The sequence below is a fragment of the Argopecten irradians genome, chromosome 1 (genome assembly GCF_041381155.1).
Source record: "Argopecten irradians isolate NY chromosome 1, Ai_NY, whole genome shotgun sequence".
Classification (NCBI taxonomy): Eukaryota; Metazoa; Mollusca; class Bivalvia; order Pectinida; family Pectinidae; genus Argopecten; species Argopecten irradians.
The window spans coordinates 43,536,763-43,559,174 of record NC_091134.1 but is presented as its reverse complement, the minus strand read 5'-3'; the positions used below and the strand labels follow the sequence as shown (position 1 = coordinate 43,559,174).

At 33.1% G+C, this 22,412-nt stretch overlaps 2 protein-coding genes across 4 annotated transcripts in view; both read left to right on the top strand.

The window, feature by feature from the left end:
* The window catches only part of LOC138329167 (uncharacterized protein DDB_G0286299-like), a 34,684-nt gene extending 22,739 nt beyond the window's left edge, over positions 1–11,945 (top strand). For 2 of the 3 annotated variants that reach the window (XM_069275968.1, XM_069275958.1), the window contains exons 4-14: positions 1,025–1,137; positions 1,820–1,917; positions 3,182–3,382; positions 3,584–3,711; positions 4,072–4,143; positions 4,627–4,722; positions 5,003–5,092; positions 5,829–5,924; positions 6,344–6,433; positions 6,665–6,754; positions 7,306–11,945. In XM_069275968.1, the coding sequence (XP_069132069.1) occupies positions 1,025–1,137; positions 1,820–1,917; positions 3,182–3,382; positions 3,584–3,711; positions 4,072–4,143; positions 4,627–4,722; positions 5,003–5,092; positions 5,829–5,924; positions 6,344–6,433; positions 6,665–6,754; positions 7,306–7,536 (1,305 nt within the window). In that variant the 3' untranslated portion in view covers positions 7,537–11,945. The remainder of the gene's footprint in view (positions 1–1,024; positions 1,138–1,819; positions 1,918–3,181; positions 3,383–3,583; positions 3,712–4,071; positions 4,144–4,626; positions 4,723–5,002; positions 5,093–5,828; positions 5,925–6,343; positions 6,434–6,664; positions 6,755–7,305) is intronic. The other variant, XM_069275976.1, reaches the window with a different exon arrangement.
* A 733-nt stretch (positions 11,946–12,678) lies between these two features.
* On the top strand, positions 12,679–21,577 carry LOC138329163 (uncharacterized). Its single transcript, XM_069275946.1, has 9 exons — positions 12,679–13,922; positions 15,695–15,816; positions 16,731–16,857; positions 17,264–17,385; positions 17,663–17,718; positions 18,351–18,458; positions 18,941–19,044; positions 19,345–19,584; positions 20,016–21,577. Exons 1-9 carry the CDS (start codon positions 13,881–13,883, stop codon positions 20,262–20,264), a joined length of 1,170 nt encoding a protein of 389 aa, XP_069132047.1. The 5' UTR covers positions 12,679–13,880; the 3' UTR covers positions 20,265–21,577.
* The last annotated feature ends 835 nt before the right edge of the window (positions 21,578–22,412 follow it).

Below are 22,412 nucleotides of genomic sequence, written 5' to 3'. Positions count from 1 at the left end.
TTTCAGCCATTTTTGCCAAATTTAACCCTTTATAGAAAAAGTTCTGGTATTAAACTTTTGTTAATATTTTCATATCAGTAGGGAAAGGGTTGCTCTTTCTAAATCAGTCAAAGCAATGGGGAGTCCGTGTGCTTATTTTTTGCTCAATTTGAATATTTGTTATTTTTTGGTATTTTAGGGTAAAAATTAAAAGTGCTCAAATTACAATTAAATGTAAAAATAAAATAACAAAAGCGTACCATTTCACATATTAGTGCTCAATATTTTAATTATCACGAACCTAGTAAAGATTTATTGCACAAATTAGCTTGATACAGCAAAAATTGCTGGCGCAGTGATGAAACAATTTCAGTAAAAAATGGTAAAACTGTAGCTCTACTCAAAGCGAAAAAAGACACAATTTCAAAATAGCCACCAAATGGACAATTTCTTAAAATTCCTGTATATAAAAAAATCTACTACAAATAGAAATGTAATTTTTTGACAAAATTTGCAACTTGTAATTTGCTACAGATGTTGATAAATTGTATTTGAAAATCTTTGATCTTTGTCGAAACGAGACGTCAACGGGACTGAAGCCTCTGATGAATACATCCTTAAGCTGGCGAGAGATGACATTTGTTAATCTTCAAAACCTCCATGCACGTGTTTCGAGTACTATGTTTTACCAATTCGTTTTGGTATATAATTACAGTGTGTCATAAAAATCATACGCATCGTCAAGTTCCATGGTAAATTTGCAAAAATCGTATTTCATGTATTTGTTGAGAACATCAGCTACAGATGAAAATTAAATAAAATGTATTAATGTAAGGATCAAGAACAATCATATACATGTATATGGGAGTATAAACCTCAATTTGTCGTGAGACAATTCGAATTTATCATTAATTGCTTTGTTTCAAGACTTCTGAAGCTGATACTTTCCTTTTTAAAGTTCAAATTCTTAAGTGTTTATTAGAATGTTTACAAACATTCGAAAAATAAAATGTCCACCATTACAATACATTGTATTTCATTATAGATTGGAATCTATATGTTTGAAAAAAAGATGCCTCCGGTCGACTGCAGAACTCTCATCTCTTATGATTGTCAGCCTATTGCAGCATCGTATTCAGTGAACATTACACAGTTCAGGTTGGTCGTTAATATATTTCTGTCGTAACAACACAAGCTTATGAACCATACTACCCATGCAACTACCTCATCGTTATTGTAGAGAACGAACAATGGCTGTTTTGTATAAATTGTCATTAATTGCCCACTACTTCTCCAAAACAAACATTATCAGTTACTGAAAAGTTATGAGAAATGATGTCGATGGCCTAAGGTGATTTTACAACACCGAAAAAGTAAACTTTTCCTGCTTAATTTATGTTAACAGGAGAGATATTCATTTTTCTGTATTGTCGTCTGGCGCAGTGATAGTCAACACCCCGCGGTGATAAGGATGACGGCATGAAACATATTACGACCCGAGTTCTGAAAATTAAATTTAATTCAGTTTCAGTTAATTATCAACTGTAAGCTAATTAATTTTTGTGACTCTGCAAAATTATCAATCTTGTGATGATGAGCGGAATGTGAACTTGACGCCAATAACTTTTGTGACTCAAATCTCGTTTTATATTCGCATTTTAGTCGAATGTCTTTCGGAAACGTAGTAGGCCGTTAAGACATTGATAACGGATATGATTTTGATAACGCTAATACCTCTTTAATATTAATGATTGTATTCAAAGCTTATGAATCACTACATTATATGATGACATTTTACTGTTATTAATAAGAATAAATTAAAACTTACTTTCTTACTCAGTTTTCAGGTAACACTTACAGGTCTCCCTGGATCATCTTCTGCGAAGCCTTCCACTACTACATCTACTACAGCACGTAACCAACCATCATCAACAATAGGTATAAATATAAATAAATTCTCATTTCGCTGTATTAAGTCCTTTCGTCGAAAAAAATTATCTGCCCTGAGAGTTAAGATTATAATGTCTTAATACATTATTTTAATAAAAGATTAAAGTGTCTTCAATTAAACAAATATCGATACCCTATGTAATTTCATCCTTTCACAGAACCACTAGCAAAATAGAATCTACTTTAATCCTTACATTTACAGCCTTAAATATTATTTTACAGCTAAATATGTTTGGCTTCGACAGGCATTTCAAACAGCACCTAGATGTTGTCGGAAATTCTGCCAATCTATCAATGAACTAAAATTAGTTCCGTCTCATGAGGCATATATCTGGGGTGAATTTCCTATATGAAACTACAGATCGTTTTGTTTAGCTGATGTTAAAAACTCCACATTGTGAAACAACTGATTTTAGGCGGTTTGCATAGTATGATTACACACGTATAACGTGGCAGGATATTTAAGTTGTGACGCGACGTCTTGTTCAAACCGGCATTTGGTTGAAACTAGCATGGATTCAAACTGTGAACAGTTTAAAACGTTTGAAAATGGTTCCGTATTGAAACATGACGAGGAACACCAATTTGCCTATTGAACTGTTACCGACTATTCGAATATTACCATAGAGTCGCATCATTGTTATATCGACTATAAGTATCATATATTGATTATGGAAGCACCAAAACTTAGGTCGGACAATTCCGTAATACTATAAGTTGTCTTGGGCAACCGAAGAGGACTTGCCGTTCTACTAGACTATAGTAACATGTCTTTTTAGTTAAATGCCACCCAATTAAAAGACTGTTGTCGTCCTGTTATATCGTATGTGTATGCAACGAAACCAACAACAATTGTTGTATAGGATGTAGATGTTGTGGCGAACAACACAGCGTTGCTGACACATATTAACATTCACTATATTTGGACATCATCGAGATGTGCAAAATTATACATCGTACAACATATTACTTTTATCATACGTGTACGCACCGACACATTGACCAAAGAGGTAACGTTAACAACGAAGCATTACACTTGTGTTTACACATGTTCATGTATGTCATGTAGACCATCATTGGCCATCAAAATTTAACGCCAGATCCAGCTAAATCCAGTCTGGTATTATTATAAAGAACGCAAACATTAGAAATATCGCGATTTTATATCTATCTCGACTCGTGTATTGCTACATTCTGTGACCATCGTGCAGAACATCTTTATCCTTTCCATCTTATAACGGTATGTTGACAGAAACATTGACAACCCTGAGTACTCCTCAGCCAGATACTACTGTTCGTCCTCTTACCAATCTGAACACGTCACCACAAAATACTGTCAACATGAACATGACAATACCCAGAATCTCAGTAACAACAACCCCTCGGTTGTTGTCGACAACATCCAACACAAGTACCAGCATTGGGAAAAGCACAAGGAAAAAGGAAGAGAAAAGTAAGTATTCAAATAAATTTTAATCGAAGCGAACCAAACTATATCAGTACGTAAAACAGACAATACAATCTAAACATAGTAATTAATATTGAAAAAAAATCAGGAAATTATAATATTTCCTTTATATACGACATCTAAAGAATCTCTCATTTTTTTAATTACAATATTCCTTCTGCATACACATTGCTGTGTATCTATAAGACGTTTGTGATGGCATTGGTTGCTACACAGAAACAGTTACTGGCATTGTTGTGGGGAGTGTTGTTGGCGCTGTTTCATTGGTCCTGTCCGTCATCATTGCCTACCGTTGTTACATGTATAAGAGTAAAGTAAGTAAGCATAACTTTATTAATTGTGTCTATTAAAACAGAATTACAAGAAAGCAATGTGTATGTGTATTCGTTTTTCTGTAAAAGAGCATTTTAAGTCTAACGGGAGAGTGAGAGATTATAGCGGCCAAACCTGAGCTTATAATTTGTGTACACTGTTAGGCCTTGTAGTTGATAACATTTAAGGACTATATTCAGTTTTGTTAATCGAAAAAAAAATCTAGTCCTAATTGTCCTAATTGGTAAAAATCAGAATATTGGGATGAATTAAGGTTGTGAGGGAAAGATGGAACCATAGGAAAATGTACCGACATTCCATGTTTTAGTATAGATTACGTATAAAATTTGGTGTCACTTCAGGGAAATGCTATAAAGCCAGGCGGAACGAGCTACATGGGGAAAGACCCTGAAAAGCAACCAGTGATCGAACAGGTAGGTTGCTCGACAGTTAGATAGCCGATTGAGGCATCCCTTTTTGTCCGTCAATCATATGTATAGAAAAACTAACAGGTCCGGATGAATTAAAGTCATGTTTTTCCAACAGATTTTTCTATCGTATTTTGAGAGAATGTTTCACACTTTCATCATTTTATCTTTTAAGATATTTCGTAATAAAACTTTACTCATTTTCATTAGTTTCTATATATCAAACACAAATATTCAACTATATTATAAATTGTTTCTATGTGTTAAACTATGGAAGGAATGATGTTTTATTATGATATGGTAATATGATAAGGGTTTTTTATGCAAAGGTCATCAAAAGGAAAAACAAATGTATACACGCATACATGTAAGTTTTCTCTGTTGTCGTCTTTAGCTTAATGCCAACACTTAACGTCATGATGTTTCTTAAAATAAATCATCTAGGCACTTTATATTGGCTAAAGTATGTGATAAATATTGTGTATTTAGGAGGAAAATCAACCCGTGCACATGACGGAAAATCACCAGAACCATTTGAAAGAAAACTCGGTCAGATTAAGATACGACGAATCTTTAACAACGAAGGTAAGCTGTACATAGGTTTATTATACCATTAGCATCATATACTACATGTAACTTAAAAGCTACCTGTTAATGTAAATATCTTAATTGCAGAATCGAGAAGGTAATAAGCAAACACAATGAACTGTGACCATATCGGTGTACACAATTGATATAAACAAAATGTAGCTTGTCTTTTGGGAAATCCTAATCACTAGTTATGGAATCAAGTCGTGAGAAAAAGCAAACACGTGATGGAACAAAGGAACAACATGGCGTAAGGGCTAATTTAAATATTTTACAGGAAGAACCAATGCCCCAGTCCGCGCAAGGGACAAGCCAAGGAAGTAGACTAATAGACAAAGCAATAGCCAATGGGAGTTTAGCGATTAAGGTATGTCACAGGGAAAATATTACGGCATAAATACATTTGACGTGAAATATAGCCTAATTATCATCAACATATATGTATTATTGTCTATCAAATAGTTTCGTTAAAAGAAGTATTTCTATTTAGAGCTTTTAAATGGGATGTTATAGGACGAGTCTTGCAAAATAGAAACTTCTGAGATATACTTGACTTAATTATATAACTACAATGCTACAACAACATCCACTACGACGTCAAACCGTCACATTAGGAGGATTTTGTCCAGACGTCCTCATTCCCTGAAGTCACAATTTCAGCCAAAGAAAATCGTTCCCAGTCATGTTATACTAGCGACAGGGAATAGCTGGATATTAGGCGAATTATGTGAAAAAACGAAACATCAATACTGATTTTAAAACAGTAAATATATCAGCGATAAAATGTTTAGCTGCTTTCATCTGTCCTTCTATGTTTAAATGTTATTGTGTTATTACGGTTATTACATTTTATATATATCTTATATCGTATGTTTAGCAATTATTACAAATTAGCGAATTCACCTGTCCGTATCATCCATTTTGCGTAACAATTTCGTTCCGCGAAAATCAGTACGTTTGCAATATTTCATGAAGTAACGATCAATTTGGATTATTTGGAATTTCTCCATAGCAATCGTATGTGATGACCATGAAACGATACGTCGAATACTAGTATATCATTTACTCTAATCAACCAATGTGATCTACTTTGATATATTCAGAACGTCAACGATGAATCATTACCGCCGTCAACAAGTTCTGATCATCCGGAAGAGAAGCAAAAGAAGCAAAAGCAAAAGAGAGAAAAAGGGAAGAAGGTATGTTTGTAAATGATTTTGAAAGAATCTGATCTGATGTTATATGTTTCTGGTGTATGTATATCCATGTAGGTATCAAACATGATTGTTTAGTCGGTACAAAACGTTGATTGTCATTGATTATTAGTTGTGTATTCGATGTATAGTACGGATTACAGAAATGCATAAGTTTATTATATCATTGTCATCATAAACTACATGTAACTTAAAAGTTATATGTTTATGTAAATATCTTTAATGCAGAATCGAGAAGGTAATAAGAAAACACAATGAACTGTAAACATATCGGTAGGCACAATTGACATATACAAAATTGCGAAATCCTAATTAGTAAGTACGGCATTACGCCGCGAGAAGAAGCAAGCATGCTATTGAACAAGGAATAACATTTTGTAAGGCCTTATTAAAACATTTTACAGAAGGAGCCAGTGTCCCAACCCGTGCAAGGGACAAGCCAAGGAAGTGGACAAGCGGACAAAGCAATAGTCAATGGGAGTTTAGTAATTAAGGTATGTTATCGGGAAAAACTGTTACCATCAACATATATGTATTATAGTCTATCAAATAGTTTCCTTGAAATAACTATTTAAATTTATGTGTTCATAATGAGCTTTTGTGAGACGAGGCTCGCAAAATAAAAAAAATCTGAAATTTAATGACATAAATACAACACTACAACAACCGACATTACAACGTCAAAACGTCACATTCGAATAATACTAAGATATTAATATATTTAGAACGTCGTCGCTGAATCATCGCCGCCGTCAACCAGTTTCGATCATCGAGAAAAGAAGCAAAAAAAGAACGAGAACAAGAGGGAAAAGGGGGTATGTCTGTAAATTATTTTGGATTATGTTTGTTTGTTTGATTATGTTAATGTCCTATTAACAGCCAGGGTCATGTAAGGACGGACTCCAATGTATGCAGTGTGTAGCGTGTGTGAAGTGCGAGGTTCGTGATTTGGGAGATAACGGTATGTTCGTGTTGTGACTTCTTGTATAGTTTAACTGTTGCCCTTTTATCACTGAAGCATGCCTTCGAAGACACTGTATTCTGTATTCGGTAATGATTATTCTCCTGGGAGGTTTTGCACCAAATAGCTTGAGACAGAACCGCCGGTCTGTTTGTCAATATAAATCAAAAAAGGTTTTGAATGATGGCAACACGTAATAAGATACCGGTATATCAACAATGATACCAGCCGTATATAATATACTGTAAAACATTTCATCCCCATAGTGTGTTACATGTATTGGGAAAACCAAGCACTCCTAATACAAAGTTTTCAACTTCTTATCGGGACCTCTGCTTGACATATAATATATATAGGGTTTCATGAGTTATCCAGGCAGATATAATGATCAATTTCTAAAAACAGGACACTGAGAGAAAATATACCGCTGATGAACATACCAGATCTACCCCGATAGCTACACCATCATCGCCTGATGACCCCGAGTTGGAACTCTGGACTCAACCACAGACCTTACAGCCACAACCCACATTCAATTATATGGAACGAAAACCAAAGACAAAGCTCGAACCAGAGACGGAGGAGACACTTATTTCTCTTAGTGGCGAAACTATAACTGTTATGTTGCATATATGATATATATACCAACAAATCTGTCCCTTATTTTACCTTGTCGGTATCTTGAGAAGCTGTCTCAAGATACGGATGATAATTGTCATTTGTTCGCCGCTGTGTTTCGCCTTCCGAAGTTACAAAGTTACTTGGCATAAGATTAATAAAAAAAAATCCAATTATATGTTTCCTATACTGAGGTGTCTATAGGGCGGGTCACACGCACGACCAAATTTATCTTCTAGTCACAGAAACAATCATAATATTTTTTCATTAATTGAAGGGTCGTCAGTTAGGGACTTCCAATACAGTAATTATAAATTTCATAACCCACTTTTCGCTTGTGAAAGGTCAAATTTATTATAGTTTAAAAACACTTCTGAGCATACTTTGTTTACTGTTAAGTGAAATGATTCAAATTTGATAAAACAAAAGGCGGAACCAAAAGAAGAATTCAGATTACCTTATCATTTTTTTTTTTTTTTTTTTTAAATCCTGTCAACCTGGCTGATATCAATTAGACTGGTTGGTACATTTGGTAATATAATAATAATCATAACTCGGATGACCTAAAAGGCCCTTTGGTTTCCATAATTTGTATTAAGGATGTATGTGATGATCAGTGGATTTCAAACTGACTATCGATGTTTTATCTAACAGCAGTGTTAAATAATCCAATAGATGTTTTGTTCACATTTGATTTCATTTTGTTAAAATGAGTATATATTTCACTCCATCATCTGTATGTGTCAATGGCTAGTGTTTATCATTATTCAATGTCACATCATGCATTTAGCTATCGCATTTAATCAGTAAAGCTTGTAACAAAGTATTTGCTTTAGCATTGAGACAACACAGAAGAGAGCTTTAATTTTGTTTTCTCACCTATGCTTTTATATTTCAAAAATAAGCATTTATATAATATATACAAAATGTTTATTCATTCATCCGTCCAAATGCTTATATGTGTTAAATATCAATCATGAATAAATCATTGTGTTACTTATTGATATCATTAATCATTGTTTATAGCATAACTGACCAGTCCAGATATGTCATAAGGCCATGTTATAAATACCGTAAGACACACTTGTAATAAACCCATTAAGATGTCACAGGTAGTTTTGACATCATAATCTGTATATGACGTCACATGATTGTCACATAAACGTCCAAACGGCCTGATTTCGCCACTTTTGTATAGAAACGAAATTGAAGGTTTTTTTCTCTTTCTTTTCATAAATACTTGTTATCTGATAAATAGAATCTTACACTCGTGACTACGTAATATGAAATTTATTAAACTCGTTAGAATAAATTTCATATTACATAACCACTCAGCTTCTGTGTGTTGTATGAAATCCATGCCAAGAGCAAAAACTCACAAATATTGGTACAAAACTCCACTCTCGATAAACCTAGGGTGTCATATATACATAGGATTATACATCAGTATAAACTAGCTTTGGATCTTGTATCAGATATATTTCATCAATGCATTTATGGTAGACAGTTCTCTTATTGGGATGAACTTAGAGAACACATTAAATAGTCCACAAATAATGTTTTTGAGATAAATATTATTTTTGAATGCAAGGGAGGTAACTCGTAATAGCCAGTCTACATTTATATCAGTTATCACACCATTCATCGTTCAAAGCCAGTTTTGGTTGTTTTTCGGGGTTTTTTAATTTTTTTTTATTTATTATTATTATTATATATATAAGTAAAGCCCCCTTTTTTCAGTGATATACTCTTTATAATTACTATTTTATACATCTTGTTTCATGTAATCTATTTGTGATTCATTAATAAAGATTATTTATTTTTATCATGAAAATAACACAGGTTATCCAAATAACACGGCAAGTCTATCAAACCTAAAAGAGATGCACATGAAATAAACTTGAGAAAAAATATATTCGATTGCAAAAGACACTATCATCATAATAAAGATTTATATAGCTTACACCTGAGTTGCAATTATGTTTGTGAAATGTTTACATGTTTTATCAATACTCAAAATACGTATGTTTATATCGGATTCAAGATATCCAAAGCAAAAGATAGTAGCATCAGACTAATAAAGACATATAATGATCAATGAAGACTAGTATTTCTCCGTAAGAAAGGCCATTAAGGTTATCATTCATTACCATGAATCTGTATCTATGTACAGTATACTCAACATACGGAATACATTTATGTGGGCTGAAAGTGGCTGCTGCAAAATAATTATAAAAAGATGAAACTCATAGTAAAAGGTAATATAACAATTATAATATGGAAACAATTTGACACATTAGTCAGTCTGATATAAATATATATATATGTTGGCTAAAATACAGAATCCGTGACAATATCTCACAATTACCAAATAAAAGACAGATTTGCAAAGGGAAACAACTCGAACGCACAATTTTGCAAAAACCACAAATAAAAATTCTACAATGGTATATACATGCATGTGTTATTGCATAATAGTAACTAAACATTAAGGATCCATGTATGTAAATTGGGCTATTATATCTTCTCTGTTGGTCTGATCGACATATTTTGGTAAGCAGCACATCTTTAAATCACATCACCTCAATAGTCTTTGCAAATATTGAAATAGGTTGAACGACAATAGAGTTGTGTAGGCTTTCAATGTGTTAAGGTATCCAACAGAAAGAGAAAGAGACATTGGTTTACCATTGTATGATAAACACCAATGAATGACACGTAAGACTTATCTTCATAAGCGATGAGAACACTTGGGCATTAATGACTAGAGAGTTAATCCGGTGATAAACTTGAGCACTGGCCATATGCCAGTTTTCTGTCATATTTCAATCAGGGAAGGTACTATCTTGAGGATAATGTACATTATCAAATCAATAAACAAATATCGTAAGCATAGTAACATCTTCTTCACTTCGAGTTGGGTAGTAATGAAAATTTACTGTAAATAATGAAAGATAGATACATCTTTAGTGAGTACATTATGTCCAGAAATGGGAAATAACATATCATAATACAAAGGCCAATAACCAATTCGATGACATATCTTAATTTTAATGTCAAGAATATGTAAGATATACTTTATAATGTAATGATTTCCATATGACCTATTATAATAAAGGTGTTGTAGTATTGTTTCCACATTACTTTGAAACTCACACATCCATATTCAGTTACCATATCCTAGATATCTAAATGCATGTCAGTTTTCCGGATACCGCCACACGTGCTCTTTAATAACCTTATTTCAGTAGCACGTAAGAAAAATCCATGCCAAAACTAACGTTTTGCTGCATAAACATTGCAAAGATACCATGAAGTTGTCACCTACTGAGTAAATTAAGTATCTGTGTTGTCCTTACATATCTTTATGTAAACATAATATATTTAAAGTGTTGTTATATATAAAATCGATTACTGTGAAACATTTCCTCGTCGCTAAGGTCTACATCCGCTGTTACTTCCAATGTCGATGTGATAAGAATACCGGCTATTAACACTTTATTCACTTGATACGTCACACATAATAATGGTAATTAGAACACCTAATCATTTCTGATACACAAAATTTACCTGTACTGTAACCCTAATCCTAAGGTGGCATGCATATGAAAAAAGAATGTATATTTGTAAAGGAAAAACAAAACAAAATGCTTAATCATTATTACACAGTTAATTGAGTATCGTCACATTAATGTTATTGTAATTTTGGTAGCAATAAAAATCTGACACATTATAAAAGTATCTAGAATTTATTGAAAGATGTTAGCATATGAATATATGTCAATAGGAAAGAGGTCACAAACAAATGACATGAGTTCATTCTACATCAAATCTCCAACGCTAATCACATTAATATTCGAGTTGAATTTTAGTAACGCCAAGTTGTTATAGGAAAATTGCAAAGTGGTGTTCATCGTGCAGTAAAAAGAATATGTCGAAACGAATCGCCTTTTTGTTCTCCTTAATCACTTAATGATTTTATTTCGAAAATGATATACAATGATGTACAATGTAAATGATATTGTTGAACTTAGTTAATTGAATACTATCATAATAATATGCAGTAAAGGAAAGTATTAATATTTCAGTAAATTATGTAACACCGCCACTTAATGATCAGGGCTCAGTTGTTCAAAAGGTGATTAGGTTATAACAGTTTAACGACAATTTTTAAATCAAGATGAAATAATTTTGTTGAAGCTCATTTGTTAAAATTTCAGTTTTATCTACAGTATCCCATTTTTTATCTACATGCCAGCTTTCGAGAGGATATAGTAACATTTTGTAGCAAATGAGAAATGATTTCACTAATCATGTGATTAAGTTATTTCACCCTTTGAACAACCGGGCCCTGTATAGTCAAAGGTGCCATTCAGATATAGAAAAGGAGATGATGATACAAATATATATCACAAAGGTATCATACATTAATAATCATTAGTGTGTAGTAATTAGCATATATTCTGTAGAACTATATTCCTAGTGTAGAATCCTTAGTTAATAATCATTAGTGTGTAGTAATTAGCGTATAAACTGTAGAACTATATTCTTATATCATTAGTGTTCAATAAGGGAGGGAATGGGTGTTAGGGGACAGATACAAATTAGGTACGCGGCAGATAAAGGTTGCTGGGCTAACAGTGCTCTCTGGGGCTGGGAGTGATTAATGAGTTTTAGGTCTGAAACCCAAACTGTATCTAAGTACCCCGAGCTCTCCGTATCTAAATGTCCCCCTCCCCCCCTGGTCAAGTATAGATTTATGGGATTTAGGTCCACTCTCTGAGAAACGGGCATTCGGTATCTAAAATGTCCCCCTCCCTACTTAGATACAATATTTTAGGTCTAGTTTAGGTCTAGTTTAGATACAGTTCTTGGTATAGGGGTATATAAGGAGCAAGTAAGATAGTTCGGGGTTCAGAAGTTTTGAGTTTTTGGTCGTTATTTTGAGTCGGGAGTTTCAGTGGTTGTTAGTTTTTAGTTGGAAGTTTTTAGCGAGCCGGATAGTTTAGAGTTTGAAGAGGAGTTACTGTTTTAGGACTTAAGGATACCGCTATATTTGATGTGAATTGTGACTAATGTTTATATTGTTAATAAACTTGTACATAAAACTCCTGCGAATTGTTGTATTACCTGCTCCCTGCGGAACGCTACAATATCACAAAAGTATCATACAAATAAAATATGAAAAGCATTGAAGATTTTTATGACAGTGAATAAATGAAAGAAATGGTTAGCATATTTCTTGTAGCGATGTTTTATGTATAAAACAATCCCATCCTTCACCACAATACCTGTAGCCTGTGATGTCGGATATATCTATGAAACTACGACATATCCTGAAAAAGGTTTTTGTCCGACAGATAGAGAAACAGATTTACAAAACTTTTTTTAAATATTCTTTTATGTTGCCTATTCATAAATAAAAATATATATTCTTTAATTTTTAGACAATGCATATACGACCATCATATTACTTTGGTAAAGGTTCACCAGCAGTGTAAGTTATTGACCCCGGTTCTGTTATTTAGGTTCTTGTGTATAAAAACTTGACCTGGCCACTTTGAATTCTTTCTTGTCTATGACATCACCGAATACGAGTCAGCCATTTTCTGTGTGGGATTGATAACAACGGAAATATTTTGACAGCTTAAATCTCCCTATGAAGTTATCAGCTTTGAAATTTTGTATATTTATTTTCAAATTACTTGAAGGTATACAGGCGGTACTCAATGGGATAGTTTAGGTAATGTATTTAACGAAAGATGTCAGGGTATGGCAAACATCACTTGGTCTCATATTTCTCTATCGGTAACTGTGGCCATACCATAATATAAGTAAAACGTCTAAATTGACAAAAATGACCAGGGGTAATGATTTTGTTCACGTCTATATCATTTTGATTTTATAATCATTCCAGCATGACAATTTCACTCCCAACTGATTCCTCAATGATTTTTAAAATAAAATCATAGCACGTATAAAATAAAAAAAAATATGTTTGGAATATGCTCTGTACATAAAGGCGCATGTCTATTTCTCAGTATCTCAGTATTGCAACGCAAGTAAAAGCATTGATAATAACCATTTCAGGAATATGGTTAAGCACATTCATGTAAATAACCCTAAATAAAAAATATTTCAAGTCTTTGCTTGATAGTCTTGGCATCATTCGTATGTATGCCACCTAATCTGGTGCTATGTCCAGTTTGGTGTGATTATTGAGTATATCGTCGGTAGGGCAGTTGCTAATGTCAACATAGATAACGGAACTCATAACCCGCACCTAACTGTCATATCATATACTCGACCACAGTCTACCATAAAGTGGGTATAGGTATGGAATCGGTTTTAAGTCCGTAATAATGCCGGGACAGACAGGATGGCGAATTCTACTCTTAATCTCGGTAAGTAACATATGTCACCATTTTACGATCATTATCAAAGAACGAACAATTTATCTGTATCAATATTACTCATTATATGAAATATAGCAACAGAAGGTTGAATGAATTTGTATACATGAAAATGGGATTTCTTTGTCATAATATGAAAGTATTATACAATATGATTGTTTAACACGTTAGTACATATAGTCATATTTTAAATAACAGTAATTTGATTGTCATACAGTGGTAATTGCAAACTACAGTGATGAGTTTAACTTATATCTGTGAGTGATATTTTTCTGTTCAAGTACAAGTTGGTTTTGTATCATTCATTTATTTATTTACAATTTATCTCTACAGACTTATATTAATGTTTTCCTGCAATCTTCACTAAATGTTTGATTTACGCAATTTGATTTTCCGAAGATCTATTTTTCAAGTATTTTACTCGTGGTTTTCAAAGCTAACACAACTATATACGTTATGTGACTGTTACACAATGTATCTTTTCAAAAACAATGTATTTCCTTTAATAAGACCGTTGGAGTTTTGGTATATGTGGCATATGTAAATCATTCACACCTCTGTACATTGTTCTATAAGTAGGTGTTGTCCACAATTCGTGTAGCCTGTGATGATGGATATATACCTGTGAAACTAAGACAAATCCTGAACATACTTTTTTGTCCGACAGATAAAGAAACAGATCTAGAGTTACTTATGTAAACGCATTTATATTTTTACTATAGATTTGTTTTTCGTGATGGAATAACGTTTGAAAATGAAGTAAGACACGTAAATCAGAGATATATATTGTTTTTATTTTATTCATTTTTTTTCAATTTTACTATAAAAAATATTTTTTATTATTTATTTTTATTCTTATTTCCATTTTTTGCGAAAGAAAACTGTAGGAAATAGAGTAATATGCATGTGCATATATTTAATATTGCATTATAGAGAATAGTTGGCATTGGAAATAATTTTGCAAAAGATCCTAGATCAAACTCGGACTCGAAGATCATGTTCCGATGTACATGTATTTTCAATTCATCACTATTACATTACATTATACTTAATTCGAATATTCAGATCAATTTACGTGTTGCTACGGTACAGTCAGTTTTGAGTTAGTGAGGTTTGACATTACAATTTTTTTTTTTCGAATTTTGTTTCAAGGCTGTGTTTATGAAGTCAAATGTTGAGTAGATAGATATCTAGATAGATATATTTGTTGCAGAATTGTGCTTGGTATTAAAAATGTATAACATGTGTATCTATTATTACAAAGATGTGTTTGACAGGGTGGAATATTATAACATATGGATACTTTTTGTTTCAAAGTTGTGGATATTTTATTTTTGTATTTTATGAGGGTTAGAATGTTTGAAATGGCGTTAGAAATGCATAAGATGGGTACGTTTTGTTACATATTTATGGATTGAATATTGGAAATAGAGTGATAAATGTATAAGATACGTTTTGTTACATATTTGTGGGTTGAATATTGGAAATGGAGTGATAAATGTATAAGATACGTTTTGTTACATATTTGTGGGTTAAATATTGGAAATGGAGTGATAAATGTATAAGATACGTTTTGTTACATATTTGTGGGTTAAATATTGGAAATGGAGTGATAAATGTATAAGATACGTTTTGTTACATATTTGTGGGTTGAATATTGGAAATGGAGTGATAAATGTATAAGATACGTTTTGTTACATATTTGTGGGTTGAATATTGGAAATGGAGTGATAAATGTATAAGATAGATACGTTTTGTTACAGATTTGTGTTGTGTGGGAGGTAGCGGGCCAACAGAGACAGGTCTTGATATCACAGATCCACTACACATGTCGGTCCTATCCCTGTCCACTAAGGATATGTGGCTACGTTCTACCTAGTCTCAGGTAAGTATTGTTTTACCTTAGGTATTTAGACCACAGATATTTGACGCTGATAATATAAGAAATCAAGCTCTTGAGATGTTTTCGACAAACTCTGTTGTATCCGACTTAACTAATTAATATATTTACGTCACAAAAAAATTAAATCTCGGGATTCAAATCTAAACAGCGAAGCAATTAAAGTAAAAAATGTTGATATACATGCCATTTCTATATTACAGTAAGTTAAAACATATTTCCTGGTAAACTAAAATGGTGCGTTCCCAGGCTCCTCAGAAATTACTTGTATATATATCACTTCTTTCAATATCGAAATTCACTTAAGTACTCGAGTGAACATCACGTAATTCGAACTTGAATCGGATATATCGAATGAATAGATTTTTTTTATTTTATTTCGTAAATTCCATTTAACAAGATAGAATCGAATACCGCGGTTGTGTCGAGTACATCTTATAATCCAACCCTTATAAATCATACCAAGATTCCATTCTTGTGTTGAACAATGTGGCGTCGAGCTGTCTATAGAAAAAACACTGATCCAGACATGCCTTTTATATTTTTTTTTATTTATAATCTTTAAACGCCAAATACCTATGTTTAGACAATCGTATGTAAATGTGTTTAACTTCGTCTTACTCGGACAAACATTTCACATATATAAAGTCATGTTTGACCTGACTGGTTTAGATAACACGCCGGCGTAGAAACCAGGGAAGAGGCATTTGCAACCACTTTGAAGGGGAGGGGGGGACAAACGTTTTCCATCCTTGTGCGATGCTATATAACAAGCAACGGAGGTTTTTATTTTTTATTGATATATGCATGAAATGCTTAATAGATATTAGTAAGGAAAATAACTGAAATCGTCGACAATTCCATAACACGTATCCCATTAATACGTATTGTTTAATTAGTCAGTGCCCTTTGCACACAACAACATGCCCGGATACACACTGTGCTACCGTCATCGTCCTTGGACCCACTACCACCAGTGACAGTGTAAGACTGAGTCTTGACTACCCGACACAACTCAAGTCCATCGTACGTACCCTTCACTGTTAGATCAATACAGCGAATCAGGATTGTTGTCAGTTGGGATGATTAACTATGTGGATGAGAAAATAACATACACGCTTATTACAATGTTGTTTTTTTGTTGTTATTTGTTTGTTTTTATTGTTATTTTGCTTGTATACTTGTTTGCTTGTTGATGCTGTTTATTTGTTTTGGAGTGAAGTCAAATATTACTTTACACCTTTGCGATATGAGCTTCATTAATTCTATTTTCATTTTGCAAGTACCTTGTGCATGACTACGGATAAAGACTTTCTCTCTCTCCCTGTATTGCATTATATTGAATTATGAACAAAATGACATACGTTTATTAATTCCTGTTTACATATGTGTTTTGTCTTTCCATATCTGATATTTTGTTTTTGTTTGACAGTTAAACATTAAAGTTTACCTTCCCCAATCTGGATCCTTAGGAACGTGTGGGAATTCTCTAAGGGACAGCTGCTGGGATTTTACATACACCAACAGAAATCTTATTACTGGAAGTTCACTAAGGTATTATATCAGTGAATCCGACAATAAATGTAATATAACTTTAGATATCAAAAACAAATATTAAATAAGACTAGATGAATCTCTAATTCTGTCAGTTTTTTTTATATTGTTGGAAAAAACAAGGTGTAGGTAATATGTGGGAAAAATTCCAATGTTGTGGTAGGTGGTGAAAGTGTCAACTTTTATATAACATAAAATAACATGTTTTCATCAAAGTAATCAGCAAGTATAGACATCCATTGATACATTACCTAAATTAATAGTGAATCTTTAACAGTTTCCAGGTACAACTATTAGCGGCAACCATCGCTCCTACAACCGGTACAAAACCTGGTGAGTACGAGCCATACCATATCATCATTACTAATTTCTGGAACACAAACTATCTTTTTACGCCATCTTTTTGTGAAATCAACATACAGCCAACAATATTCTTTTTGTTTTTATAAACAATTAATTTACTTTAAAGATAATATTTGGAACCAAACAAGTAACCATATCATGATTTGGGTATACTTTATAATAAATTTTCCTCTATGAAATTGTTTGAATTTGTCGTTCATTACACTCATACCTTTGTCAATGGCACAATTTGTAACACAGGGTATTTCCTGGCATTACGATTAAATATATTATTGCACTATTAACACATGCATTATCTATTATATATTGTTTTTATCAGCAAAATAATCAACTTTTCGATTGTTTCCATACCTTATAGATCAAAGACCTTTGTATTTTTCAATTTAGCCTTCAAAGTAAAAGATAAAAAAAGATCATACAGTATTATAATTTTGCTATCGTTGAGTTATGAAAATGTTTCGTTGTAATCCATCTGGTCCATCCATACAATCGGCATTCAAGTTTCCTACCAAGAAGAAATTATAAGAATTCACAAACAGAATATGGTTCATGTGTACGGGAGCAATCAAAATGGTAAATTTGTTCCATGTATATTCCCCCAGTTGTACCTGGTACCAGCCCTACGTCTCATGTCGTGCTCCCTACTCAACGTCCTGTAACAAACCCACTACCTACACCGTTGACTGGGAAATCTACAGCCGATGGTAAAGGTCGGTATATCATTGATCTTAAAACTCATGGGGATGGCATACATAGTAATGATTTTATTATAAAACAGGCTCAGGAAAATATTGATAGGGTTGGTAAGAAATAATAAAGATAAAAATGACTTTCTCAGAGGCAAAATGCAAGAGGCTCGGTAAATAGTTCAGAACTTGATGACAGGATGGATGTGGCAAGTGGACTAACGTTCTAAGAGATTGATGGTAAGGGAAACCTATGTATAAACTAATATTCTCCGAAATGGATGACAGCGGTAGGCGCGGGTACATTTTGGCGCTATTAGTAACTAGAGAAAGACTGGTAAAAGACTGTAGATGCAATGTACGTACCATAAATATAACAGTTCGAGAATGTGCATGTTCTACTAAGGTTGAAAAATGTTTCAAATATTTCTTATGCGAGATTTAATTATCTAATTTTAGTTTAATGTTAACTTAAATAACCTGTCTTTACCTGTAATCTATGTTAGATGGCTTTCCCGCTGCGGCTGCGTTTGGTATTGCACTAGGTATCGCCGTACTCATAATTATCATCGCCATTATCATCTGCCTATGCTGCAAAAAGAAGAAAAAGGTAAACACATTAGCAATGTGAATTTTGCTGCAATACCTCAATGATCAAGCTATTTCCGCCTTAAAGCATTGCGGACAGGGACAATATACAGTACTATCATGTTTAAAGTGGATATTATGCGCTACGATCATAGTACAATGATTTAGAATGTTATCTTTCTTACTATTGCAAATTTTGATCAATAGAATTACGTTTGCTAAATGTATAAAGCATATGATATCTTATTATTTATACACCACTAATATGTGTCAGATATGTCCAAATTGGGATGTTAAAAAGGATCTTGTCTTCCGCCTTCAGGAGACGGTGGTTGCCGTCGTAAGTTCGCCGCAGACCAACGAAAAACCTGTTTACCCAGCACCTCTCCGATATGAGGAATACATGAAGTCCGGTCCACTTCCGGTCGTCCAAGACGGTATTGATGGCGACGGCGGAAGTGATACCAGTTATTATCAAATAGAGGTGGTTGCAGATGCCAGTACGTCCATAAGTAAAAAGAAACGGAAGAAGAAACGAAAAACTGGGAAACACAGTAGAAGGGTAAATCAACCGATAATAAAATATCAAAAAATAAAAATAAAATTTTGTTAATTTGTTCACATGTATATCGATATATTTGTAGAGTTTAAGCATATCAATTTCGCTATTGCAGTTACCATGAAAAAATGTATATATTTGTTTTATTATCAATTTTGATATATAATTACGTCTGAGATGATAAAGATATCCGAGTTTCAGTGTAAAACTGAAGTTACGATAATCGTACGTTTAGTTTATGTTTATCATTGTGATTAAAAGCCGAGATCCCCCCCTTTCACCTTTTGTATTATTTAATGGAATTTAACAAACCTAATAGAAAAGTTTTATTTAATGTGATATTATGTTATGATTATTCGACAAACGTGCAAACTTAATAAACAAGCAATTCATACATATGCAATTACTACACAACTTATCTTAACTATTTGCAGGGAAGAGACAGGGCCAACGAGTCGGATTACAGTAGAACTACTGGAGAGAATTATCACATCGCTTCCGATACTTTCTTCATTAACGCGTCTACCCTGCCACAAAGCGAGGACATAGCCACGCCCATCACACTCCCACCACTCACACCTGTTACACGTCCACCTTCTAAAAAGTACAAAAAGAAAAGGAAAATGGCTTCGTACGATTTTACCGAGTTTGACAGACATGATGACCCTTATGCACACATGTAGGTTATTACCCATTACGAGATCCGCAAGCGACAGTGAATGGAAGTTAAGGATGTGTGTAGTATATATGTATATTTGTGTATGTAAAACCATAATCTATTGTAGGCTACTGTATACATCGATGTTTAATTTAGCAATGTGTACATTGTAGATATAGAAATCAATCAATTAATTCAATTTTGTATGAAACTTTCACCGATAAAAAACAATTTTATCACCACAAATTATTTCTATAATATATATGTTCTCTTATGCATAATTTGACTGGCAATGAGTTATAAATGCATCTGTACTTTTTTGCATACTAAGAACTAATTATTGACATTACATTGTATATGATATTAATTTGTGGATATTTTGGTTGTATGTATTCATCACACAATGAAAAATAAATTTCCGCACAGATTCAACGTTTTATTTCACTATATAAAGTACCATTCAATGCATGTACACCTCACTGAAGACAATAGCGATATGATATTGAGATTTATTTAATTAGTATTATGTCTCAGAAAGTGATATATGTGTGCTATTAAGATTAAAATATGCTGCTTACCAAGTGTGATCGTCATTGCAGAAGCGTGATATAACATCAATCCATTTTGACTTAAATCTAAACTTTGAGATAAATTCTAGTTTATCATGCAAGAAATACGATTTCAAATTAATTGACAAATAAAAGATATATTTTCTATATATCATTTGTTCCATATATTTGTTTTGACACCTGTTTGTATATGTAACAAACATTTAATCCTATTATTATCTCGGGGTTAACAGATTCGTTAAACGCATGATATAATCAGATAAATTGAGAGCAAGGTTGTATGAGTGCCATTGAATTTAAATTTTATCTCATGTTTTAAGTGAAAATCGCAAAATTATTGAACCAAGAAAAAATAACCGGTTATATGATTCAATTGATACCATCACTGTCGAAGGTCCATACTATCGATTTCTAGCATACTACATGTATATGTTATGTAGTTTTATTCTTCTTTGCTCTTCATTCTTCGTGTATAATTAAAATATGGTCCACTTCTGCTTGGGCAAAGTCAAATGAGAGGAAACAGCGCTTACAAATCAGGACAGGGATAGAACGAAACCACTGAAAAAACTAATTTTTCCTTAATTAATAATAATTTCATAACGACATATTTATATCAAATATTTTTCTATCACACTGAGGCATTCTTACTTTTGCTATAAAATTACTTAGAGCATGTCGGAGCTAAAAATACAGTACAAATAAAATGTTGCATTTTGTGTGTTGAATCTTCCTTGACCAAAATAAAAATATTGATGATTTATACAAGTCTCGTTTGTGAACATTTTTGTATACAACTGTATTCAAGTAACATTGTTCAATAAAATACATGTACGTTTTCTTATTTTGGACGTCAACGCATCAGAGGTCCGCTATTTTGAATATGATTAATGTTGGTTTTTATTTATATATGTATATATATATTGGATGCGAACGTTAGCCCTCTGATGCCCTTAATGCAAAAACACGGATTTGAAATAAGATAACTTCTCGCAAAAGCTGAATGTCACACGAAGAGGTAATTGGATAATTCATCTATTGCTATAATTCAATTATTTTCTCAAATACGAAAATGAATGCGTAAATATGTAGCATTTGTACTACATTTATAAAAAAACCTCTCAGCATTGTATTCATAAGGTGATTTTGGAAATGGCCACTTTCAGGTCGAAACAGACCGACATGCGCCATGTACATCTCTAGTAGAGCTGGATCATTTTGTTCCAAAGAATTGGTCAAAGGAGAAAATGTCTGTTCAGTTGTCAATCATGTTCGTGCCGGGTTTAACTTTGACTGACAAAGCCAGTTTCACTAGCAGCTAGTGCTGAGTGGTTTGCCTTCTGTTTGAACGAACGCCCCGAAAAGGACATTGAAAAGTCACTGGTCAATTCATACTCGTCTGTGACTGTAAACAGACGTGTCCAGTAACGTATGTGTCTAGAACATTTTGAAACTTTACTACTGACAGTCAAATACCCGTTGACCACTAAAGTGCGCATTTTCACACGCATCTGACCAACAATACGTACATAGTAGTTAAGTGGACATTTTGTTTCTGTAAGTACGGGTAACTACAGAATTAATGGCATTCTATTGTCCTACCA

Coding starts and splice junctions, on each gene's coding strand:
- LOC138329163 (XM_069275946.1), top strand. CDS start 13,881: ATGCCGGGACAGACAGGATGGCGAATTCTACTCTTAATCTCG. Junction 15,817..16,730: donor TACGTTCTACCTAGTCTCAG/GTAAGTATTGTT, acceptor TTGTTTAATTAG/TCAGTGCCCTTTGCACACAA. Junction 18,459..18,940: donor ATCTACAGCCGATGGTAAAG/GTCGGTATATCA, acceptor AATCTATGTTAG/ATGGCTTTCCCGCTGCGGCT.